Source organism: Mchenga conophoros, linkage group LG10, assembly GCF_057382185.1.
Source record: "Mchenga conophoros isolate Kocher_MC1m ecotype Shallow Benthic linkage group LG10, M_conophoros_male_GT1.1, whole genome shotgun sequence".
Lineage (NCBI taxonomy): Eukaryota > Metazoa > Chordata > Actinopteri > Cichliformes > Cichlidae > Mchenga > Mchenga conophoros.
This window is the reverse complement of record NC_140535.1, coordinates 31621026-31648515: the sequence shown is the minus strand read 5'-3', so window position 1 is coordinate 31648515 and position 27490 is coordinate 31621026. Positions and strand designations below refer to the sequence as shown.

Here is a 27490-nt window from a genome sequence, read left to right as displayed (position 1 = left end):
AATCACCCAGTAGTATTTTCAAATACCATTGATGTTTGCAAATAGTGAAGAGCTGATAGACTTTTAAAAACAGAAAATCTGAAGGACATCATTTCTGCAAGTCAGGATTTCAGGACAGTTTTTCTGAAATGTCTGAAGCTCGACCTTTTTTATTTTTTTAAGGGAATGAACAGCAGAAACAGTTTGTGTTTGGACACTGGCACAATTTGAGCTCCGTATGCCACCACAAAAAATTTGTAAAGTATCAATTAAGCCGAAACTGAACACCTCACTTTCAGTTTAAATTCAAAACTGCGATCGAAATAAAATGTTAATGTTTATAAGTGCGTGCAGGAAATGCCCTTCTGCCTGGAGTCTTCCTTCCCTCCCTCAGTAATGCTCCACTGGACTGAGATCAGGAGATTTACTAAGAATCATCTTCCTTCATAAACTTTCGGGCTGCTAAAATCTATTGCGATGGCTGCAAAATTACAAACACCGTGCGACTGTCCGAATATTTCCAGCATGAATTGCATGTAAATATGAATAAATGATGGCTTAAAGAATCTAGGCAGCTTCCTCTAGATCTCTGCACGAGGTCGTTAAAATGACACGATGGCAACAATCTGCCACACAAAGCTGCAAGCCTTTAAAAAGTGAACCCGACATGTCAGAACGATACACGGAAAAACCTTTACTGTAGCAGTGGAGCTCCCCCCCCTCCCCCCACACACACACACACACACACCCTACACTTCTCAGTTCATCTGCTCCATCATAAAATGGGTCACACAGTGTTCGCCGTGCAATTAATTCATGTGATCTCTAACTTGAATGAAAGTGGGGAGCAGCTGTAGTGGTGAGGAAGCCCGGCAGAGAGAAGAAGATGTAAAATGTCCAGAGGACTTTAATCCCGGCTTCATACAGATCAAATAATGAGTGATTTGCAGCTGCAATGCAGCTCGGCTATAAGTAACCTCATGTGTTCAGAGAGGACACTGCGTGGCGATATTTTTGAGTACACAAGCAGGGAATTATTTACCAACTCGATCAAATGAAAAGCACACTTTCTGGCTGTCTAACAAAGAGCTAACAGGTGACGCTAAACATGAGAGGTAGACTCCTGACAGGCCGATCATGCTCGACTGTCAGCAGCCACATAATTTATTGATGTCAAGTTACATGACAAGTGGGGTAAACTGTGACAGCCCTCTATAACAAAGTCGCACAAAGTCGCACTGAGAAACTGCCTTTGATACAGAGAGCGCATCCTCGCTCAAAGTCACTGTTTTTGCTCCAATTTTATAATCTGGAGAGTTTTTAAGTCGTTCGTAAGTAGTATCAAATATTGGTATCAGCTATCTTGTTGATTGATGTCAGCTTATGAGAAAGTAATAACTCCGTATTTAGTGGTTGATATTCGTCGGTTATGTTAGGTGCTTGTTAAAGGTTGAATGTTGCCAACAGCTGACGTTAAAACTTGTTTTTTAAACTAAAGCCATCTCACCTGACAGAAAGAGGGGAAATAACTAAAACCCAATAAACAAAAGAATATGGACTGGTATCAGCACCAACTGTCAGGCTAAATATCACTTTATAACATCGACTGTATAAAAAGGATGTCTGAATAGTAAAGTTACCTTGGCCAGCAGTGTGAAACTAAGTGCAGAAGAAAGCCCATCTATAAAACTGTCTACAAGAAAATGGCCCTCGGGTCGCTGATCTGTGGCCTCAGTAAACACGTTCCTGATGAGTTTATGGTCATTAGTTTTAGTTTCAAGTCATATTTATTACAACACAATGTTCCTTTTTGAATTACGGTCCCCATTAGAGTCAAAAAGGACGATAAAGACGCCGTTTGCTTTACAGCAGGCCCACTTTGTGATTTACAAGCGCTACCACATTGGAGTCAGAGCCCCTTGGTTTTTCAGTCAAATCCACCCATCTTTTTTATACAGTTTATGCTTTAAACACTAGTATCAATATCAGCTTACAAAGACTTTAAGTTCCTGGGTTGTTGTGGAAAATGTTATTTTCCAAATGGTGAAAAAGGAGACCGATGGTGACTTTGTAACACTACCCGTGCTGCACCTGCGCTGGTCATCGGTGGGGAACACGATCTGCTGTGGTGAAAAGAAAACAACAGAACACACAGAGCACACACAGAGGGAAAGAAACAACAAAGCTAGCTCCTCTGAGGCCTCTAAGTCTGATGTTTAAATGTTGTCTTTTTTCTAACAGGAAGAAATCAATAGGTCCCGAGGCGAGACAGACACACGGTGACTGCTTATATACGAGCGGAGAGAACGGAGGACGGAGATGGAAATGGAGGAAAAACAGAAGGAGCGAGCAGAAATTAAGTAAGAGGCATATCTGGCGTGGATTCGTTGTGATTTCCAGTGCCTGTGTGTACAGAATTTATATGTTTAGGCACTTGCAGACAGCCATTTCCATTTGTGTGTGTTTGCACACTTGAGTATATGAAGTGTGAAGTCAGATATGGACATGGAGAGAATAAACAACAGCTGGGGAAGACATTAACCACAGGCACAGCTTTGCAGCTCCACCCCTTAAATCCTTACCCACCCAGTGCAACACCAAGTGCCCCCACCCTGGATTAAAGCACACTCCCTTCTGCTTCTCTCTCTCTGCTTCACCCACCTGTTAGCAGGCTGATACTAGCACAGCTCAGTCTTAGCCACAGTCAGTGTTGACTCTCAGTCTAATGTTACCTATTAGGAGTTGCCAGTGTTGATATCCTGGGTGCTTAGTAACTTGTTCACCTCATACACCTACACAGGACAGCCTGCCTATAAAGCTCGCAGCACAGGTGTGCATAAATGTGCACAGCAAGAAAAATCCAACTTCAGACACGCTCACAGTGTAAACCATGACATCTCGCAGCTTTTTGGTTAAGTCATAAAAGGAAATGTGTGAAGGTGATCAGAGAAACCCAATTAAAAGCCACAATAACTAATTATGCATCTGTTGCAAACAGCATTCGTCTCATAATTAATGCTGCTATTGTACGTGATTTTGCCATGTGTAGGCATAATAAGCTGGTCTTTCTGCTACAGCTGTTGTAAATAAAGCCTCAGAAGTATCATTAGCATTCTACTAGCTTTCCAATTAGCAGGTGCTTCAGTACAAAGATTCAGGTTCATCAAGTCGCATGTCAAGCCACAGAAAATGTTAAGCTTGCATCTCTGATTGAAAACAATCAGACATGAAGGAAAAGTATACTACACAATACTGCGGCATATTAAACCGATCTATTCATAAGAATGTGCAGAATCTGCTGTTTGTAGACTAAATAATTTAGGCATCAGTCACACAGGCTTACAGACCTGTTGGCTACCACTTGACAACCACCAGCTGCAAGGGAAATTCTCCAACCAGTTGAGAGTGTTTGCTGGCAGTCACTGTGCTAAAGCTTCACTCAGGCAGGCCTACAGACCGGTCAGTAGCTCCTTGACTGCTACTGAAAGGTGTGTATTCCACAACTGGTTGGCAACTGGTTGCTGGCAGTTGCTAGTGTGAAAAGTGGCTGCAAAGCGGTAGAGTCCAGCACTAAAAACCTGGTGATTGCAGTAGTTGCTATGACTGCAACGGGTAGTTTCCCGTAGTTTGCCCGGAAGATGCCGACTTCTGCAAACACTTTGAAATGAAGTAAATGAAGTAAATGGTGTTTGCAGACTGGTTGGCGTCTTCCATGCAAACTGCAGGCATCTGCAGCAATGACAGTATTGACACAGCATCCTCTTTGCAATCAATTTCACCTGATGATGGCCACCAGCAACTTCCAATAAGTTGGGGAATGCGTATTTTTCTCTAATGACAGGAGGTAGCCAGGGTCGTTGTCAACCAGTCTAGGCCTGTGAGAATGAGGCTTTATGTAGAGCAGAAGAGAGACTTCAATGCAGTCTTAACTTTTAAGTTATTGTCTAACATTGATAAAGCTTTTTAAAATTTGATCTGCATTCATAATCTCTGATTTAAGAAAGTCTTGAACCAGAAATCCATTATATGCTACCGAGAGGCTCAGAAATATTAGCTGTTGTCCACAGAGGATAAGTTCTCGACCAGACAGCTCATTCAGAATAAAATATAAGGTGAAGAATATCTCTTTTACCCATATATTGTCATTTCTGGATGTTCATAATAAACTTGTTTCCATTATTTTTGAGTCTTTCATATGAATTAATAAACCGTTCCTCTGAAAACCGCTTTAGTGGAAAGCAGCTAAAAGCGTTCAGTGGCTGTAGCTCTGAAGCAAATGCACGTGCTGCTATCATGGTGCATACCTTTGCTTTCACTTCCAAAGAAGTGTTTACATAACTGGTCTTGTTCGAAACCTGTCTGATTGTGCAGGAACGCCCAAAAATGTCTTTCTAGCAACCTTTCCCTGCGTCTTTACAATAACAGCAGAGACTTTCATCATATGCAGACAGTTTTTTTAAGCCTTTACCAATAATCCGTCTTTACAATTCACTTTATTTTTCCAAGTTTCCAACAAGGTTCTCTGTAACTGCAAGAATGTGCCTGAACCAGGTGTGCAAGACACGTTACAGAGATATAAAACCTGACCAGTTCAGCAGAGTCTGACAGAGTTCACGGCCTGTCTCTCCCGACGGCTCGCTATCACCGATAGCTCTACAGCGTTTTTCTTTTAAAGTCGGTAAAGAAAGCATGCAATCTTTTTATGTTACGATCAATATGTTGCAATCGCTACAAACAGAACATTATTACTGAAAATCATTTTGAGCAGGTGCAGCTCAGGAGGTTGGTGGTTCGATCCCTGGCTGTTTAAAAGTATCATTGTGAGACAGACTCAGCTGAGGGTGGGAAAACATAAATTTGCCTGCTTATTTTACTCAAGAATCCAAAACCGAGTCAAGTCCACAACCCATCCAACACTTCTACAACATCACTTTCACAAACGGAAAATCTCAAACATTTTTTGCCTCTCTTGTTTCAGCGGCGAAGACGCTGGCACCCGTGGCACCTCGGCTTAACTCTGGGAAACAGTCTGTTTTTACTGGAAACAGGTGAATATATTTTGCTCTGCTGACACCGCTTTTTACCCCCCTGCGCCCCCTCGCCAGTTTAAATAACATCTAAGTTTGATGTGAAAATATGCGCATCTACAAGCATATTAAAACAATTATCATGTCTCACCCTTCTCTCTGACAGCCCCCCCCCCTTGTCTTCCGGCGCGGCCGTTCAGAGCAGCGATCAACACTTTCAGCTTTAGACACAACCCGCCATCCAAACTATGCCTACATGAAGCATAACCTACCCTGAAGGCTTGTCACCTAAAGAAGAAGCATGACAAGTTGACAGCGGCGAGATGAGAAACAAGCAGCTTGACCCAGGGCAAGAAGCCCACTATTAATTATACAGGCACTTGCACGCGACAGCCACCTGACACGTCAAAAATTACTTCTACATGTCCACAAGATGTCATTAATTACACCAGCACAAGGGGGGATGCTGTTGAACTAGTGCTAATGACGACAGAGTAATTTAAGAAATCAGCGCCGCCTGCATTACTGAAACGATGTCATTACCTCATCAAGCGTCGCCTTTAGTTTTGGACGTCTGCTGGCTACTCTTTAATCTCAGAGGCACATGCAAAGTATTAAGTTATGTGTGAGAGGCTGCTTGGAACAACTTGGGCAAAATTAAACGTTGTGCATGTCGCCCTGATCGAGGCTGCCTACCAGCGACCTGAAGTTGGTGCGTGCGTTTCATGTCAAACACATAATTTAAAGACTCGGCTCAAGCTGGAGAGGGTACTCTTGATACAAAAATGCTACACAGTGTTAAAGTTGCCATAGCCCATTTCAACTATAGTAACTGTCAGGTTCACACCTTCCTTCTTGGACTCTACTATTCATTATCCAGGGCCTTCTTGCACCAGTGGATCCGTGCATGATGTCTGACACGAGCTCCGCTCACTTTAAGCCAGCTTGCTTCTAATCAGCTGAGCGGCACAAACAGAAGGTTTGAACAGCAGCTGGTTGGAGTTGCTATGGTGTTCACATGGGCAGAGGCTGGCAGTGGGCAGGCTCAGAGTTAAACTTATCTGAACTTTAAAGTTAAAACTGGTCACATCTCTTTTCCTTAATGGTGGGTTTTAACACCTGAGGATAAATCAAAGACGTGGATTGCCGACCATACGAATGATTTCCGAGTTTAACTTGTGATGCAAACCCACCCATATGGAAAAGAAATAGTAAAAACCTATATGATTTACTCATGAAAGTGGCCACTTTCTCATTACTTTCATATATTGTTTTAGGAAGTATCCAAAACATACAAGTTTTATTTTTATAATTTTTCAAGGGATCTTATATCTGTTTTCACTCTTGTATGCTTTTCATACAAGTTTCACACAAGACAGATACAAACTTTATAAGATATATATATATCTTTTCCATATGGGCAGTCATTTTGTTCTATAAGCAGGCTTGAAATGTGACAGAATCCACTCAGTTAAGAAAAAAGTAAAGGGAAGATAAACAAACAATAGTTTGCTGATACTAAAAAACTGATCTCAACTTAGTCTGAGAAGGAGAAAATCTGTGGAAGTCATTTCATATTAATCCCTTTTGTCCCATGCTGCTTTATCTTTTCTAGTAGACTAAGAGGCAGTGTCTTAACTGTTTATTGATGCAGACAGGTAAAAAAAAATAGAAATCTGGCTGCTGCTGCTCCTGTAACTCACAGGAAAGCTGAACCCCCTCCGACGACCTCGCCAGGATGTGCTGCGATTTGACGCACAGACAACATGATTTACTGCGACTATACTGAACCCCAGCCAATCCACTTAATGACCTACATGTTTCCAGATAACTTTAGACTAACATAGAGCTTCCTCTCCCAGTCATGTATTTGCTTCCCGGAAGCGCTGCACTGTAGGAAGTGGGCTGCCAACAATGACATCATCATCCTGCACCAGCAGAGGTGACTGCATCTGCACTGAACTGCAACCCCTCCTGTTTCTCTCTCTCTCTGCATCCCAAATTTTGAATGTGCTGCCCTTTGAATGGACTGAATGCTCCAACATAGATGCGCACACACACACACGCACGCACGCACGCACGCGCACACACACACACACAATGATTGCTAACTAACTCATGCTACCAAAGCCCTGCTGGCAAAAGCACAGTAAATCGGCCTCTCTAACCTCTCATGTCTCTTGCTCTCACACACACAAACGCACAGGGAGTAATAGAAAGTGTGTGCGTGTCTGTGTGTATGTGTGTGTGATGTGGTCTCTTTGTGCATGAGTGCTCCTGTTTGCTGGAGGACAACTGACTTGTTTATGTGAATACATCAGTGTGACACACACGCATGCACAGAGGGCCTCATTGTTTGTTTGTGTGTCTGTGTGTGCGTGCGTGTGAGAGAGAGAGCGATTACAGGGCTATTCACTGTGCTGTGCTGGCAGGTATTCAGTGTGTGTTTGCGCGTGTGTGTGTGTGTGTGCGTGCATGCGTGCGTGCTCCCCTTTGGCATAAGTGGTGATTTAGAAAAAGAGAGAGATTGAGGAGGGGGCAGGGGAAAGATGGAGAGAGAAGCACTGGTTGGAAAGGTGGAGGAGAAAAGAGGAGGAGAAGGAGTGAGGATTGGTGGTGGTGATGGCGGGGGGGTCAGGCTGCACAGTCTTTTCGGCAACTCCCGCCAGAGCCGTGGTTGCCATGGCGACGGGGTGAGCGGAAGCAGTGCCTCCCTCGACATATCCTATTAGGATGAGAGAGTGAGAAAGGGAGGAGAGGGAGGGAAAGGGAGAGAAGAAGAGCTTGGGTCGGGAGACTGAAAGAGAAAGCAGAAGAAGAAGAATGGCGGGAAAAGAAAAAGAGAGATGAGGGGAGATAAAAGTGCGCGATTGTGTGTGTGTGTGTGTGTGTGTGTGTGTGTGTGTGTGTGTGTGTGTGTGTGTGTGTGTGTGTGTGTGTGTGTGTGTGTGTTTGTTCTGGGGAAAAAACGAAAAACAGGAACAGCAACTAAAAGAAAACTTTCACTGGAAAGCTAAATCTAGGCCGCTGAATGAACTTTGACCCATTCTGTCACTCTGACAAACACTAGTTAACTCATATGAGCTCGCCATATTGTTTAATCATCTTGCTGTTCACTCCTCTTGCCCCCAACATTTCACTGTCTCCTCATCTCTTCTGAAAATTTACTGCCAAGTTGCTTTTGAGTAACGCAGGATTTATGAACCCGCAGTGGTTTCCATTTGCGTAGCACTTTGGCCACGCAGAGAGGGGGATTGTGGGAATTTAACCAACACAGAGGCTTCACAAACTCTCAAAAGCCAGAGGCGGGTGGCTCTGCAGCGATTACGCCATATCTAGGTCTTATCCTGATAGGTTAACAAGGCGGCTTCAACAGAAAAGGGAAGATCAACAAAGAGGAAGGGAAAAAAATAGCACAAAATGAGATGCGGAAGCAAAGGCCACAGAGGAGATTTTCAAAGTAAATTTAACCCCGCTTCTACCTCACTGTGATGAAAAACAGCACTTACAAGAACAAGTGTAGCCCGCATATTCATACGCATATTTCTGACACTGACTGTATACAGCTATGCAGACGTGGTTCTGGAAAGCTCTGCGTACCACCTACGGACTACCAACGCAGCACCATGCCGAGCCCTCACCCACTGCTGATTATACAGTGGGCATCTTCAGGTTGTCATTAGATTACATTTATTCCTGACTGATTGCCAAAAACTATTCATTGTTTTCTCCTGCTTTGGAATCTTCTAACTACAAACCGTTGAAGTTTGCATGATGGAAGAAACAACAGAGAGAACAAGCATAAAAACTAGACTGACGTGAAGAATCCTTTGGATAATCCTCAAAGTTTCTCAGTTGAGTAAAAGAGAAAAAAAAGGGCTAGTAGTGGAGTCTCTTCCCCAACTTTCCATCCACTTCTGATGGAATTTGGCTAGTACGAGTTGAAGCAAGTGTAAAATTTCACATCTCACATCACCTCCATTTGACCTTTTGATGTCTATTTTGACCTTGGACCCGATGTTCCTGTTAGCAGAGGAAAATATGCTTTTTTAAAGCATTAAAACATCCCACAAACGCTCGTTTTAATCGTTTTTCTCAGTATATGCTGTTAAAAGTAGCATGACTCAGTGAAACACGTATAACCTTCGTATTTCCTCTGTTGGTTTCCTGCACTACTAACTCATTAAATAAGCTTAGCTGCTGAGACATCCGTGCACATGCATGCAGCCAAGTTACCAACGTCATGTCATAATGTTCTGGGTAACTGATGAAAATAACATCCCACCTCAGCAAGCCAGGTTCTAAATAAATTTAGCAGAGCTGTATCTGTGAACTGCTATGGTTTTTTAAAGGATCATCCATCTTCTTTGTATAAAACTTTAAATGTTTAAATTATCATAGTGAGGAAAAGAGAAATTTGACCATAAACAGATAAGAATACAAGCTGGCAAATATGTAAACAATGCAGGCAGGTGTAACATGTCAACAAGTTAAATACTTTGGAAACAGTAACCAATCAGCTCATTTAATTTGTCAAAATCCTAAACAAACAGCAAGTTTTATCTCTGAAGCAGACATCTGCACACGTCTGAAAGGTCGTTCACCACTGAAATCTGTTAAATAGGCTTTAAAAGTTGTTTTTACTATTTTCTGGAATTCTATAGATGAAATAATTCTAATAGATAATAATCCGAATAATAAAAACTGAATAAACACAGTCCTTAGTTGCAGCTCTATCACAACAAGTTGTCTTATTTTTAAAACTCTGGGCTAGAACCATACAACTTTAATACAGTCTTATGGTAAATAAAGTTTGCTTTGCACGTCTTCTAGAGTGGACCTGACATTTCTTATTTCTGTCTGAGTAACCACTTTATGTGCTGGTCTCACATACAAGCAGTCAAGCAGCAAAAAGCGCAGTATGATCCACAGACCATAATATTTCATATTTCCTGAGGTTCAAATAAAGATTGTCATCTGTTTCTGATGAATAATTTGTTGCATCTGACAGCTTGTTTAGATATAACTTGTCAAAGTCCTCCATTGCTACTGCTCGTACTCCTATATTCACATTTTCCCCTTGATTTCATGCCTTCACTCACTAGGATTTGTGTTGTCTTGTTGAGACAAACATATAACAATCTACAACATATAACAATCATCATTCAGAGTCCAGACTGAATTAGTATTTGGAGGGAAAAAAATGCATCCTGTTCAAACAAAGGGTTAGCAAATAATCATCTTGACAGGGTTACTGTTTGCAGCACAAATGAGTTAGAACAAAGGGTACAATAACGATAATAATAATAATAATAACAGTCTTAACTTGAGTAAATATGAGGCATGTAGCATTAATGTTTTAGGCTCCCAGTGGAGTTTTATAGCAGGAGGATCTGCTTCCTGGAGACTTTATCTTTGGACAGGAAAGTCCACTCCCCTCTGTTGGAGACAGCCACAGAGGTGTGGCCAGCACACACTCACACACACACACTCTCTGCTTAATGATGTCTTGCGCAATACTACTCCACCCAGCCCCCACCCTTCACTAACCCAAACCACACCACAACAATGCACACATATACACACTCCTTCTCCCAGGCCTCACATGTGAACGTAATTAAGCTCTGAAATACAAGATGTTTCCTTAAAAGTAAATAAATCAGTCTATCGGGTTCGCCTTGATGTTACACTTTCTGAAAATTTTCCTGCAATTGGTTCTGGTATTTAGCCAAAAAATAATCAGCTGAGGCAAGCACCAAAATATGATCCTGGCATTGCTAATAAACATTTAAAGTTGCCTTTGCTCTTCAAGCAAAGAACGCGCCATTCTGCACTCAAATCCTCCAGACTCACACTGTTCTGCTAGCACATTTTACTATAATGTGCATATATGTATTAACATAAACTAAGTTTTAATAGGTTTTTATGATTATTTAATTGCGTCCGTGCATATGAACTACACATATAAAAAGGCCCAAGTACGGAGCCTTGAGGAGCTCCAAACTCATTTGCAGGGCGGGACAAACTCATTTCTGTTAAGGAGATAAATGCACAACTATAACATCATAAACTGATCTTGTGAAAGCTATAAATGGAAATAAACAGAAGGATTTTACTACGTCAGTAACTGAGATGAACTAAAAACCCAGACATCGTAGACATGTAACTGGTTTTTCAGTGTAGCTTCTAAAAAACTGGTGAGGAGAGATGTAACAATGTGCTTAGAAATGCAGGCTGGTCATGTTTTCAGAACAGTGTTGACTGCACAGTTGTCCTCTGGTTAAATTCTTGGCAAAGTTATGTCCGCTTACTTAATCAGACACGCATCAGAAACGCCAAAAATAAACAAAGGAGCTACAGATAAATAAACCGGGTATATCTGTGTAACTGTGTGACAAAACAGAGATTAAAATGATCCTTCCTAAGGCAGGATTTAGGAAATTTAAAGAGAAGGGAAAAAACATTGCTAACTATTTCAGTAAAAAGGAAATCCAGTTAATATCACAGCTTTGCAAATTGTCAAGAGAGGTCATTCAATGTGATGATGGGAAACACAATTAGTCCTTGTTATTCAAGTACATGTAATTTCAAGCATATATGTAAGGCCAAGCACAAGTTCACTACGCTATTACAAACAATACTTTTTGTGTTACTCCTCTGCTACATTGTTTTTATCCACACACACACTAAAGCACGGGCTACTTTTGACATTCATTTCTTGGATTCTTAGCCAAACCTCAACCATAACCAGCATATCCCCAAACCTACCCATAAACCCTTAAAACCATGCCAAGTGGAACTGCAGTGTAACCAAACTGGGAACATTATGACTGTGACACATCCACTAACCAAGTGTATCTTTTTCACTTGCAACAACATGTGAATAACGACATTTTATCTCACCTACTCTGTGGCTGTTCCCACTACAGTAAAGACAATACTCTCTGAGGCTCTGTGTGAAGGTCTCTCTCACACCCTGCAGAATTTTAGCCCTCATACATATAAACACAAAGACACGCTGTTCTAACTGACAATGGCACAGAGAATATACATGTAAAGTGTTGCTAGACTTCAGTGGAGTTAGCCACACTTGAGGGTGAGGGTGGCGACAGCATGAAGCCCCTCAAACAGACTGGAAAAGGCTTATTTTGGTAAATTAACTCAACCTAATTATGTCACCTAGCTAAATTCTGTCTTTAAAATTCAATCGTAGAGACACATTCTCATGACTTTTCTAAAACCTAGAAGACACTACAGTACACGGGTATCAGCTGAGAATGAAAAACAGACTGTTTCCTGGCCGGCATGAAATTTCCCTCTTTTATTTATCTCTGCTCCAAAACACTCGCTGCTAACAGACACAGCCCGTCCTGCCTTTCCCACATACCGTCATAAATGCAAATCTATGCTTGTGCTATATAGCTGGAGTGCAAACATAAAGCACGTGATGCCTCGCCTCAAAAACGGCTCAGCACATCAAGGGTTATTTTAATCAATAACGACAATGATTATGCGTAATTTTGTGGATCTCTGGAATTACAAATATGACCAGTTTGCCAAATAGCCAAAAACTGTAAAGAAAAATTAGTTATTTTTGAGATTAAGATTTGACAAATGGTGGTAGCTCAAAATATAAGCATTTAAAATCGCAGGCATCTCTCCTTGAAATTATTTTTTTGTGCAAGATGTAATTGAAAACTAAACTGAATTAAATATTAGTCAATTTCCTTTACATAGCACCAAGTCACAACAGCAGTCGCTTCTACAGTCGATTCTACAATAATACAGAGAAAACCCCAAGAATCAGACAGCCCTCTATGAGCGAGCACGTGGCGACAGTGGCAAGGAAAAACTCCCTTTTAACAGGAAGAAAATCCCTGGACGAACAAGGCTCAGAGAGAGGCGGCCATCTGGGGCTGATCGCTTTGCAAATGTGTAGTATGTTAGCAAAAATGTTAATTTCTAATGAATTAGAAATAGTTCAAGTGGTTTCTCTGCTGTCCCAGCGGATGAAGGTAATGGAAGCACAGAAATGCATTACCATGAACGGTGCCCGGCTCTCTCATTTGTCTGATTAATTCTACATTTATCTAGCACGCGCACTACAATGCTGTTTAAATGTCAGTACTTTTGGACAATACAGCGATTCTTAACTGTTCATGCACCTCCCCGTTTTTCAGACCAACACAATCCACTTGCCCTGCGGTTTCTCTCTGTTATCTTTCCCGTATTGAAAACCCAGAGAGAAGCTAGCCTGACTCTGCATCTCCCTGCGTTTCAGCTTCATAAATAACAAAAAAAGTATTGAACACAGAGGAGGGTGAAATGGATGGCAGTCATAATCCTGCAGCACAGCCTGTCCTTATCTGACTGTCCACACCCTTTCAAACCTCTCTACCTTCACTCCTCTCTCTCACCCATCTGTGCACTTCCCTCATCTGTCTCCTCTCTGACAATCTCTTTCCCCTCCTTCTGCTTTTCTGTCCACATTTCCAACAGCTTCTTCTCTTCAACGCCTCACCCTTCCCGCTGACAAACACCTTTCACTCCTTCTGCTATAAGTTCGCTTTGGTAATGGCTGCTATACTGTGCGAGCGACTCCAGCAAGTCTCACCTTATCATTACTGTTCACACCCTTTACTGTACAGCCTTCCCTGTCTGTTTATAACAGGGTGTATCGACCTACCTATCAGCTTAACAGTAAAGCTTGAAATGTCAAAAGGTGTAGCAACTCGTTTGCACTGCAAAACCTGTGAGCCCGGCCAGGGCGACACAAAAACGCGCCCATGTATTTATCGGCTTGTAATTATATTTAATTGGCACACAGCAGTGAAGCCACCAATAATCACTGCATCCATAATGAGGATGACAAACTAACTAGCCAGCGCACCAACTACTAATAGCCACGAGGAGAGCGAGGGAACAGAGTGCAACATTTGAAGAACAAACAATGAGCAAAATACTCCTAAAGCTTTATCGAAGGATTAAAAAGATAAGAATAAGTGGCATAAGTGCCTTATCAGTGTTTTTTTTAATTCAATAAAATTCTGACTTGCTGAACTTAAGTTAAGAGTGTTTTCTTTTACATGACTATTTCCTATGAGTGAGCTCGACCAGTCATAACATGTCAAATGAGCTGTGAAACTATGAGAAGCTTAAAAATATATCGACATACGCTGCAATCCTTTTTTAGAAGCCCGGAAGATATAAAATCTTTTCTTGAAAGGAAATGCCATAAAATAACTTTGATTTGTTTACTTTCAGAATCCTAATTTTCATAATCTTTACAATGTTTACAATATTTATTAGTATTTATTTTATGTCTAAAATGTTTGTGGATACTGCTGGAATTTGTGAATTTCCTCCAGGGGATGAATAAAGTATCCACCCATCCATCCTGAACAACTGTAAGCTGTAAATACTTAGATGAGCCTAAAATAATATTAAAAAGACAGAGACGAGTTAAGATGTGACAAAATGCACAAAATGCAGCTCAGTTTCTTGGTTCCCAGTCTATGGGAAAATCTCTATTGGTGTGTATTTCTGAGCAAAGACCAGAAAAAGACAAACTCCTCTGCATCAATCAGAAGGACAGAAGATGCAGATATATGCTGCTTAATTTATTAGTAAATGCTCAGCCATAAATAGTCTGATCCTGAGAATGAAATCCGCTGGGGAATTCACGGGTAACTCCAGCAGGACTTTCGTCAGTATGTATCCCACAGGCTCTTGTCATGTAAAACTTGGCTTGGCTGCGACCTCTGACCTCCTCACTATTCATTTCACGGAGCTCATTCTGCTGATGCGCTCCCTGAAAAGCCACTCGGGATTAAAAAAGGTGAAATTTGCTGCTTGAAGTGCAAAACCTTAACAACCTTAACAGACTTTTTCCACATGAGAGCAAATAAATGTTTGTTTACAAAGTGTGTTTAATGACTTCCTACAACTCTACCCATCCATTAAACTTTACCCACTAATGTCAGACCATGCCTAATCTTCCACCATCACGTCAGCCAAGCGGAAAGCTTCACTGTAACCTTTGCGAGAAGCCGTGTTTCTCCCCCGAGAGGCTCCACTTCCACTGGCCTGGAAGTGGAGTCGACCACCATTTGTCAAATCTTAATCTGAAATCTCAAAAATAACCAATTTTTCTTTACAGTTTTTGGCAGTTTTTAGTTTTCTGTAACCCCGATAGGGACGTAAATTCCGCCATCGGACCCACTTGGCAATTTTTGTCTGACCGTGGAGGTCATGCACAGGGATACGCTACACCAGAGGTCCCCAACCCCCGGGCCTCGGACCGGTACCGGTCCGTGAGTCGTTTGGCACCGGGCCGCGAGAGTTGAGGCTCACGTGTGAAATGTGTAGTTTTCAGGGTTTTTATCGGTTTTCAGCGTTATTTTGTTATCGTTTTTATCGTTTACTCGGTTTTCCTGGGTCTTTTCACGTGTGTTATGAATAAATTTTCTTTTTTTCAGTACCGGTACTAGTTTTATGTTGTTGTATTTATCCGCGACACCTTAAAGGCCGGTCTGTGAAAATACTGTTGGGCAAAAACCGGTCCGTGGCGCAAAAAAGGTTGGAGACCGCTGCGCTACACAACAATGCACCAACCACGCACACGCCCTTCAGCTGCACCTCAACCAGACTTCAGAGTAGTAGAACATGAAAGGCCACACCTCGGTCACCACCATAGCTGAACACTGCATCGAGATATCATCTAGTATTTCATGAAAACTAAAACAACCTCACAACTATACCAAACTCTTCCTCCTCCTCATACTTCCTAAAATTAACCACCACGCTTGCTCAGTTCAACCTCACCCATCCCGCAAACATCTCTCTGCTCACTCCTGCATCAAATTTGTTCTCTTACACGTCCCTCATTCCCTTCGCCTCTATATCGTCAACTCATCCCGTCACGCAGTGAAGTCTTAAGTGCTTCAACTGAAGGCAGCTGGACTTCTTAGATTAAGGAAATGTTTCCTATCTCACATCTGCGGTGCTTTTTCAGTTCTAAAAGGTGATGGGGGGAGCACCAGGTATTTAACTCCTAGTGGGGGTTCAGGCTGTGGATGTAGTCCTGAGAGTTGTTGACCCACCCCGATGGTCTGTGAGTCGTTAAGCTTACTACCAGTCAAGGGACGGATTCTTTGTCTTCATGACCCTTAAAGGAAGTCCAGCTCCTTTCAACTCAGCGCTGGATAACTGAGGCTTTCTCCGTTTTGGCTTCCCGTCCACACTGAGACGGCATTTTCCTCAAGGAAAAACGATGCGTTTGAAACGATGACGCATTTTAGTCATGTGATGCAGTCACATGAAAAATTAAAAAAAGATAGCGGAGGCCATTATACAGCAGTTGTTTTGATTTCTCTCAATTTTGACAGCTCTAAAAAAGATTATTATCAGTTTGTACATGCTCCAGATAGCTTTTCTTAAAATTCTTTAATTCCCACTCGCTTTTGCGCATGCGCAGGACTGGAACATAAGCATTTTGGGCCGTTTCAATGTGGACGCGCAACTCTGTGAAAACGACTGAAAACGCTAGTGTGGACGCGGAGCGTTTCCAGACGAAAACGCAGTTTTCAAATCTATCCGGGCTAGTGTGGACGTAGCCTGAGAAACTGAACAGACGTCATGCTGTGAAACGCTTAGCACTGTGCACTACTGCATCATTGCACCTATAAATACACTATACATGCTGTTATTGTCCGTGTGTGTATCTGTTAAGTACATTGAGAGCACAGAAAAAACCCAAAAGAACCCAATTCCTTGATCAGAATCCAATAAAGCTTATTCTGACTCTGATGTAATGCTGCTTTAACTCAAACCCTGCTGTTTTTGACAAAGCTTGTTTGAAACATGTGAAACAATTACTAATTTTTTGTCAAAAAGCACAAAACAGGCAGTTTACTCCCATTTTAAAACAAAATAGTAGCAATAATAACAAAATGAAAAGAGATGAATTCATAAAAGAGGTACAGGTCTGACACAGAGATAAAAATCAAACACACACACAGGTGCTCATAGTTTTCTTCTTAAATAATGCAGCAATGACTGCTGAACTGTTGACTCAATGGCTAGGATGTGTGGGTGACAGCTGGCATGATCCAATCGCAACATGATCTCTTTTTAAATAAGGTTTGGGGAAACGTGTTCACCCTATTCTACATTTCTACAATACTGTTACTGTTAATTCTACTCTCTGCAGTGTTTAAATGCTTACATATACACACAGTTACTGTCCCTCCACACATACGACTCGGTTCTGCTTCTATGCCCCAGCTTTGTTTACTATTTCCCACCGAGGCTTCTAGACTTCTGATTGGCCAACATTTCTACACGGTTAGGAATATATCGCCACCTGTTGCTTTGGCATGTTCCTAGCAGCGTTTTCCTTCATTTCTGCGTTTACATGTGGACGGGATTATTTTTTAAAACGAAAACGGAAAATCTCAGTTTTCAAAAATACCCGTGTACGTGTGGACGTAGCCTAACAGCCTGCTGTCACAGGCAAACAGGTGCAAGTTTTCAATCACAAAGAGCACACATTCCTGCTAAACTGCACAACCTGTACACAATCTATTTGCTCAGGTGAACGCATATAAATGAAAAGGACGTTTTTCTGGATTTGTGAAGCTGATGCACCAGCCAACAGCTACATTATCATAATATCAAGCTTGAAATAACATAAATTAACCCTAAAGTAAATTTACAGTTATTTCAAAAATCCGTGCTCGTGCCTTGTATGCGGTATAATACAAGGCGTATGCGGTATAATGCGCAGAGGAAAATCGAAATTCCCGCCAGCACGGACTTTATTATAGACACAATGTTTTTGCATCCACGAATCCTAATCAAGACGATTATTGTCAGGCCTTAGCTTGACAGAAACCACTACCAGGAAATATCCCAGGGAATCCAGTGCAGAAGGATAACTGTGTCCTTTTTGCTCTAATGAAGACACAATGATTGCCAGTTTATGTCAGATCAGGTCTTGATTTGCAGTTCTACTAAAACTCAACCATAAATTAGATTAAAAAAACCAAAACCAAAAATCCAGAAAAACAAATGTGTCTCTTCTTTCTAGAGAAACAAACAAGGAAACAGAAAAATTATATAAACTCCTTTCTTTGAAAACTGAAAGTGAGCCAGCATCACTGTAATAACAGTGGCACAGGTAAAATTGGTACGTGCACACACCGCACAGGGAACAGGGAATGGTTAACTATGATTGATGTCGCCCGGGGGGGGAATGTTTCCCTCCTAAACAGCATGACCTGTGATTATCGGCTCACTTTGTTCTGATACTTAAATGACGTCACGGTGTCACATTTTGCAATTAAAACAGGGATCACTGTTACAGACAGGAAGCATGTGCAAAACTATCAAAATAAGATGCAATCTCTGATAAACCAGTCAAAAAACCAGTAAAAGTTGCAAACCTCAAAATCTGTTGAACGCTGTACTGAATTAAAATAGCGCCATCAAGCTGCTAAACCGCCAATCATGATGCACAGACAGAAGAGCTGAGCAGCGCTGGTTTAGGTGGATCTCTGAGGGAGCACCAGTAGGTTCATTTTCCACTTTACAGCCTAGACCAGCGAGAGGGCACCGGATCACAAGAAGGATCTGACCTAACGTAATCTGCATAAGTGGAAGGATATGTAATTAAATAGAGTAAAAAAGTGCCTAGTCATGTTATCTGCCTGCTTCTCAAATTCTTTGTAATCACTTTGTAATACTCAGGCGGGAAGCTGACATCTGAGAGATCCAGCTGATTGCTCTGGTATGCATATTGCTTCCTTGTCTGCTGCCGATTCTCGAGTATTGGGAAAACGTGAATTTTGATACATTTTTTAAGGCGGTATTTGAGAAGTTTGTGTCAATATTGCACAAACTGATACTCTGTTCATTACGCGTGACATGATTTAAAGCTTTCTTTTTAAGCCAGGTAAGTAACTGAAGTAACCTTTGCTGTCTGTGTGATTTGACCGCAGTGTGTGTGTGTGTTTTCATTGTGAAATCGACATAATCAAACACATTTGATCATCGCAGAACCGACTCCCAGCCCCACCTGCACACGCCCATTTTCCTCACCTCCATCCATCTAGCCACACATCTAGCGTTCTGCCTCTTTAACCCCATTCCCCTCCAATCAATCAACCAATCGCTTCCACCGAACCCCCCGTCTCCCCCTCCTCACCGTGCACTCCATCTCCTCTGGCTCTGGTTTGATCTGTACAGAGGGCATGTCTTTCTCGCCCTCCTCCTCTGCTTTCTTTTCTTCCTCTTTCACCCTCACAGACTGTGTCGCCACTTCCTTCAGCTCCTCCTCTTCTCCCTGCGTTGGCCGTGGCCTGGTCGCGGGCTCTTCTTTCTTCTCCTCCTCTTCCTGGACTGTGGGCGGCAGAGGTGATGAAGAAGGTGGCGGTTCTTGCTGGGTCAAGGAGCTCTGCTTGGCCGGGCTCCTCAGCCTCTTCCGGGCACTGACCGCACTCTTCTTCTGCTTTGGAGTTGACTGACACTGAGTAAGAAGAAGAAGTACAATAGATGGCATTAAAAGGAGGAAGGTGAGTTTGGTCACAAAAAGAGGAGTACAGAAGGTCGGCAAAGACAGGAAAGGGGGGAGAAGAGGTGATAAGGGAGTCGTTAAGGGGATGAAATGGGGGTGGGGAGAAATTGAGAAGAACAAGAGAGGAGGAGGAGGGGTGAGAAGAAGGTAAGAAAAAAAAGTCCAAACTTCCTGGCCAGGGAGAGGGGGTGAAGGGAGAGGGGGTTGTGTTAAAGGGTATGAGGAAGGTATGAGGAGTAAAGTGGGCAGGAGGAGAAAAAGCAGTAAGCAAGAAAGCAGAAAACAAGAGAGCATAAGAGAAAGAATGAAGAGGAGAAAAGTGCCAGGTAGGACAGGAAGTAAGACAGGAAATGGGTTAGTAGAGTTTGGAGGGAAAAGGTCATGACTACAAGCATTACCTCTACTCTGAAAGCCTGCTAAAGATAACCTCCTCTCAAAAAAATCTGCCAGAAGAGGGGGTAAAAACACAAAAACACACACACACACAAACTCACACTCTGTCTGAAAGAGATGGAAAATTAAAGGCAAAGACAGAGACAGAGGAGGCAGAGAGACAAAGGCCTAATCCTCAGGCTGCCAGTGAGGGAATGAGAACGAAAGAGAAATAACAGCGAGAGCAGGGAGGAGTAGCCGTGAACTGACCCCTCCCTCCCTTTCAGCGGCAGGCAGGCAGACACACCCTTTTCTGGAAGCTGAGCGAGTGACAAACACACACACTGAGAGAAAGAGAGAGAGAGCGAGCTGAAGAGTGCCAAGGCAGAGGGACTCACACACACACACACACACACTTTTAGAAATGTACACACCCCTTTCTCTTCTTTTTGGTCTCAATTTTCTCCCCTTTTTTCCCTTTCTTAGACAGTTTCTGAGCTCTATCTAAGAATTATGCAAGTCCCTACAGATAAAACTCTCCACCAACTTGCAAATAGTTTGGCAAGCAGTACCAAAAATGTCCACAGATGTGGAATCCAGCATAATTTGACCTACATTTTTTAAGAGGTTTAGAGACAGTCATATTTTGAAATGTGTCTTACTTTTGATATGATGACTGTACATAAAGGACAGTGAAACAAAAACAGTAAAACAAGAACTTTTTTCCCCCTCCTGTCCATCACGAGCCAGATAAGAATAAATCAAAGCGAGCTGAGGTCAGTTATACCTACAATATGTTTACAGTCATTTTAAACAGGTTTCAGTAGGTTTGGGCAGCCAGTGAAACTAAAATAATATAACAGCAAGAACCAACTGCGTTGAGTCTAGTAGTCAAGACAGTGTAACATAATATGAAGGGGAAAAAAATACAATTACATATAAAACAGCATTTACCACATTAGAAAAGGGTTTAAGACATAATTTCTGACTTTAAAAATAAGAACATTTTTAAACAGTTAATTAATTAGTTCATCTAAGGCACCATAAATGTCATATTCCTTGTTTAACTCTATATATATTCTTCAAAATGAGAAAGTTTAGGATGCAGGAAATTTAAACTAATGCACATTTATCTGTAACTTTATTAGGTGTGCCTATAATTCTCAAAAATACATCCTGCAAGAGGCAAATCTCAGGGTTAAAAATGCCTAGTTGTTGTCAGAGGTCAGAGGAGAATGGCCAGACTCCTTCAAGCCCCTAAGAAGGCAACAATAACTTAAGTAACAACCATTACAACCAAGGTATGCAGAAGAGCATCTCTGAAGCAGCGGAAGACCACACCAGATTCCGCTCCTGTCAACTAAGACCAGGAAACTGAGGCTCACCAAAACTGGACATCGTAAAAATGATGATGAGTTTACATTTCTGCTGCAAAATGAAAGTATAAATCCAACCTGCACTGTATCAGTGGTTCAGGATGGTGTGGTGTAATGGTGTGAGGCACATTTTGGCCCATTAGCACCAACTGGGCATCACTTAAATGGCACAGCCTATAACCCAGCGTACCCATCTTCTGATGGCTGCTTCCAGTGGGATAACATACGATGTGACAAAGTTCAGATCGCTCAAACTGGTTTGTTGACCACCGAGTTCAATGCACTCAAATGACCTCTACAGTAACACATCTCAAGCCAACAGGGCACCTTTGGGAGGTGGTGGAGCCTGAGATTCACATCCTGGATGTGCAGCTCGTGATTGTGCAGCAACAAGGATCAAATTCTCTAAGGAAAATCTCCAACCCAGTTCTAATACGGTGTGCCTAACAATGTGACTGGCATATTTCAGTGTCTGTCTTTATCCTTCTATTAATACACAGCCACCAGGTCATGACCAAATATTTATATAAACGAAAGTTGTAAAAGAAGTACATCAAGCAATCTACCGCACTTCCTTTTCTTCCTCTTCGAGTTCAGCTCATGCTGACAGGTATGTGGTTAAAGGTGACGTTTGAGAAGTTTGTTTTACAGTTTTGTGGTTTTAAACAGAATGTGACTTTGTGAGATCAGCACATCAACTTCTGGTTAACCTTAATGTAAACCCAGCCGGTGACTGAAAACAACCGATCGATATCAGGGTGAAATTCAAACCCCTCTCTTTCATATTTTTTGTTCACATCTGAGCAAGAGTCAGCACAGACAGCTGACATTGAGAAAAGTCCCATAGCTAACACAAACATCATCAACAGAAACCACCAGCATTCTTTCAAAAGACGTATTAAAAACACCAGCTAAAAAGGCTTGACGTGCGTGTGCTTTCCTAGTGTGAAAATCCACCATCGAAACACTGAAAACCCACGCGTTAAAAAGAACAGAAACGGGAAGTGATAGCAAGATTATTCCAGTTGCGCTTCTTTATGTAAAATTCTCACGGTGCGAGAAATGCTGAAATAGATAAACAAGTTCTCGACTTCCTGTCTGCAGCGGCGACCCTGCCGCACGCCCAGCTGTTTAATGGGAAACGCAATGCTGTGTGCTGCACAGCGCAGGGTTAGCTGTCTATGTAAAGCCAAGTGAAGCCAATCTAAATAAGAAAAGATAACAGCTGGTAGCAGCAGGAGAGATATGAAATAATATCAGAAGAAGCAGGGCAAAAATGTCAAAATAAAAGGTTTGATATATTATTTAAGCAAAATAATTAAGTATTAACAGCATTGTTGTGGTTGTTTTCACAGTGAGGAGAAGTTTCTCTCAGTCTGGTAAATAATTAACAAGTTAAACTGCCAGCAGGACTTAATGACAACGCTGGAGAGCACACTCACCAGCACATAACCTAAAACAATCCATCATACGTTATGTCAGCATAGCAGAGAAAATATTTTACATTATCGAATGCAGTGAGCGTCGGTAATTTAAGCATTACGCCACCGAATTCTTCAGAATTCAAATATTTTTCTGACACGTAACTTGTTGAAGTGTGCTGAGAATCGGACACATTTGCGCTCTGCCACACAGGACAGTAACAATTACATCATCACTTGATGTTCTCCTGTTTTTTTTTCAGCCTATGAGGGCAAACAGAGACTCTAAGGCCATGGTGGTGTGTTTCAGGCTGGCATGTGACCCAGCCCCAGCGGATTCCACAGCGAGGTGGGGCCTCGGCCAATCAGCCTGGGTGTGGCTGCAAGCACAACCCCTCCCACACAGACACGCACACAGAGGACACACACTGATCTCTCAGTTCCATTGTGAGGGGACAGAGCCCCCTCTGTGTCTCTAAACAAAGGTAAAGGCAGCTTGATGCCTCACCTTCCCCCCAACTGGCAACCCCCCACAAAGCAAGAGCCTGAATTTCACCAAACTCCACCCACTCATACAGTTTGAAACAGCGTTTACTTTATTGGGCCTGGAGTTGCTCAAGGCACTTCTCTGTGGTATTTTTGACCACAAGCTTCCTTTCTAAGCTTCAGAGACCATTTTTGACCTTAAACATCACACAGGAAAATCCATCAGAGACCACGAAAGAGGTTTGTGCACCAACAAGACCAGAAAACAGTCAAGGATGCTTCACAGTTACATCACAGTTTACACTTTGACTTATTTCAACAGTTGTTGTTGTTTTCCTGATTTTTTTAACCTTATGTAAATGACAAAACTCTAAGAATTTCTTTAAATTTACACACACTACTCATAAACTACTCGTAAGCACATTTACATTTTAACTGCAGTTTAGATTTCATGAATTAACAGTATGCGCTGTGAAAACTGGAGCAATGTAGCCTATTTAAAAGCACAGAGAGCGCTAACAGCGACCACAACAGTCTGTTCCAGCACACAAAGCCTTCCTTTACACCTTGTGCTTTAACCCTTTATTTTGTTTTCAGTTCACTAGTTAGCAGTTTGGTCCTGTGTTTTGTTCTGAAGAGGCCTCATTATCATCTATTCTCTTCTGTAAATGGCCACGTTTCCAAAAGCCATTCAAGGCAAACTTGTCCTTTCAGTTCGACAGAAATAACAAAAACTCTGCTCAATTAAATCAGAACATTTGTGAATTTGCTCAACAGAAAAGACCATAAACAAATGTATTTGTAAGGTTGATTTAATTTGCCAAATTACATTTGTGGACAACATTTAACATATTTTGGGGAAAACTTTGGCAACTAAGAATGTATAAAAACTTCAATCCAGCTAAATCAGATTTGGTGGAGATTGTTGTTTTGGTCTACTGGAAAGAGCTGAAGGATGCAGACTCCACATCTTAAAGGAAACACTCTACAAGCAGCTTTAAGTCACACACACCTCAATTCCAACTCTTTATTGCATGCCAAGGCTTGAATACAAACACCTGCAGCTGCTACTTGGCTTGCAAGTTTTCTATCAGAGCACAGAGGGTAGATTCAGATTTTTTGAACCCTGGGACGTCCGATTAAAGTCAACTTTGACCAGCCAGTTGCACCAAATTTAAAAAAAAATTAAACCATACCTGATTGAGTAGGTTTATTCACAACAATCTAGAGTTGCCAGCTTATTTTAGTCCAAACGAAGCAGCAGCGACCTCAGGGGCATAAAAGTAATGTTACCTGGGATGTTCCAGAGCCTGCAGTTCCTCTCGTCCAACTTTCCAGCAGAAATAAACATGCTTACAGCCTTGTGCATAAAACTCCCCCTCAGGACAACTACAAAAGATAAAATTTGTTTCACCTCTTTAAAAAAAAAGGCTGAAGTTCAGCATTATTAGGAGCGTGGCCACCTTGAGTGACAGGTAGATGTCTTCTCCTCACATTAGTTTATCCAAGACACTGAACTAGACCTGTCGTTGACTATATGTGCGAGATGGTACCTTTTGGAGCTAACACTGTCTGCTAGCATTAGCTGACAACGTTACACAAGAGTTAAAATTAGAAGCTTGAATGATGATGTCGTGATCACTATGTCCATTATTCACATACAGTAGAGGTTTGAAACAGGTGGCCTAGGGGGACCAGAACCACCTATCCGGCTCACTGGATTGCTTTGGAAAATGTGAATGTTGCCAAGAAACGAGGTATAAATATGACACTTTGTTCATAATGTAAGTATGTCAAACTTACCAAACACATCACCCATGGCCTGGCGTTACAGGTTCATTTGATTTACTGCAGCAGCATTTCTTCCAAATGTAGAAAACCTCAAGCATATTATTGAAATTGCACTCCTCTTTCTTAAGGCATCTCAGCGATTCACTGTCTACTTAATATTCTTCATACTTGCAGGTGGGTTTTAATATGCTATTAAACAACAGGTTTGATATGTCGCTCACTATGTAAAAATTGAGTTTTACACAATAATACGAAAGTTATACATTGCAGAACATCATGCTACAAGCACAAAGCCTTGCATTTTGCTCTTCTGACTGGTTTTTCCTTCACAATTCTTAATTACTTGTTAATTAATGCCTAAAGAGTAAAAAGCACAAATCGGATCGGAAAAGTACTGTGCTGCAACCAGACCTGGATTAATCATGATTTGCAAATAATTCGTTTCCGTTTGTTTTAAACCCAATCTGGAGCTCCAGCTGGGCGGAGTTCATAGCTCTCTAGCAGTTCAGACTGCACCATGTGAGGAGTAAATTACAGGGGGACAAAATAATTCAATTTTTTAAGCATTTAAACTTCAGTTCTTATCCTTCAGCTTAGAAATCACACCTACTTTATCACTGTGAATAGACTGAAGCAAACACTGAGAATCTTTTCGCAAATCCGACTTGATCCACATCTGCTCCCAGACGAGGCAGCAAAAGAGGAAGGAGCTCACAGAGGGGGCCACGAGGCGTGTGTGTGTGTGAAGAGCAGCACTAACAAGGAGTGATAGTGAGATATGCACATGTTGTGTGTGTATAAATGAGGAATGACAAGATGCCTTTTTGTGTGTGTGTGTGCGTGCATGCATGCATGCCTCCCCCACCGGAGGAGGGGTCCCACTGTGGAGTTCCAGGAATTTAAAAAAAAGGGGTGGGGTGGGTGTGACCCTGTCAGCCTCTGATCCTACCACAGGAAGTCAGGGTGGGGGTAGAAGAGGGACCAAGAGGATTGAAAAACAGACAGGCAGATTGTGTTTTCTCCTCAGACTCTGTGACACGTTGTAGATGAGAAAACTGCAGCGAGCCTTCCTGTGACCCGGCCCACATTTAAACAGAGCTGATTTCCGAACAACAGCATAATCACACGAGTCATTTCTCAAGCAAACAACTGCAGGGCACAAAAGTGACTAACATGAGTTACTACAAAAATAGAGTTGGTCCCACACACTAAAGATAACTGGTGCCTGTAGTGCTCACCAACTATATACCACATAGCTCGTTTCCCGAGCTTTATATACCCTGTATCGGGGATTAATCCTAACTGGAGGCATCCTTTTAAACTGTACTCAATCAAGGTTATGCATGATTAAAGATCAGACCAACAGACTCTGCTATAACTGCTAGCTGACACAGTGTGTACGTGTGTATAGGTTTTCCTTTAGGGTGTTAGTGACTCATTCATTATCACATAAATATGATTTTAAGTCTAAAATCTATTTATATGTTAGCACTGAGAAACAATTCTTGCCATCTGGGGCATGCATGCATATAGCCTACAGATGTAGCGTGCTAGCTAGCCGAGCTGTCTTTACCTGATGTTAAAACACCAGACACTCGTTCAAAAATGGTCACTTCAGGCTCCAGAAAAACAAAATTGGATCTCCACAAGGACAAACTCCAGACTTCAGAAAGGTTGTCGCGAACCAGTGAGTGATGTCATTTCTGCCATGTTCAATGGTTTATTCACAGTCTATAGTTAGGCTACGCCTGTTCAATTGCTTTTTAATATTATCTATTAACTAATTAAAATGGGGAAGAAAAGTGACTTTGAATGCGACGTGGATGTTGGTGGCAGACGGGCTGGTCTGGGTGTTTCAGAAACTGCTGATCTGCTGGGATTTTCCCACACAATCATCTCTATGGTTTACAGAGAATGGACTGAAAAACAGAAAATGTCCAGTGCGCGGCAATACTCTGGATGACAATGCCACGTGATGTCGGAGGTCAGACGAGAATGTCGAGACTGCTTTGAGCTGATAGGACTGCAATAACAACTAAAATAACAGCTGATTATAACCAATGCATGCAGAAGTGCATCTCTGAATGCACAATGTATAAATAAATGGGCCACAGTAGCAGAAGACCACAGCAGGCGCGCCTCCTGTCAGGTAAGAGCAAGAAACCAAGGCTACAGTTCACATGGGCTCAACACAAAACTGGACAATAGAAGATTGCAAAAACACCGCCTGTTCCGACGAGTACTGATTTGACTGTTAATCTTGACTAACATGAGTGTGACAGTGGAAACAACTACACTTGTCCAGCAAATGCCATGGCAGAGCATGACAGTGGGGGAGGTCACAGTGGACAAAACAGGCCATCTGAATAGGTCACTTTGAGCTCTTTTCTATCATTAATGATCTAAGTGATCAAAATTACAGCTCGCTTTAGGTCCCCCAAAACACCATAAGGGTACATCAAG

General features: G+C 42.0%; 1 protein-coding gene across 6 annotated transcripts in view; it reads right to left on the bottom strand.

Moving 5' to 3' along the window:
* klf8 (Kruppel like factor 8) overlaps nucleotides 1-27490 on the bottom strand; it is an 89323-nt gene that overhangs the window by 21458 nt on the left and 40375 nt on the right. For all 6 annotated transcript variants that reach the window (XR_014894192.1, XM_085289828.1, XM_085289826.1 and 3 more), the window contains one exon: nucleotides 19213-19533. Coding sequence is in view for 5 of the 6 variants with exons in the window: in XM_085289828.1 (XP_085145954.1) it covers nucleotides 19213-19533 (321 nt within the window). In the remaining variant the exon portion in view is untranslated. The remainder of the gene's footprint in view (nucleotides 1-19212; nucleotides 19534-27490) is intronic.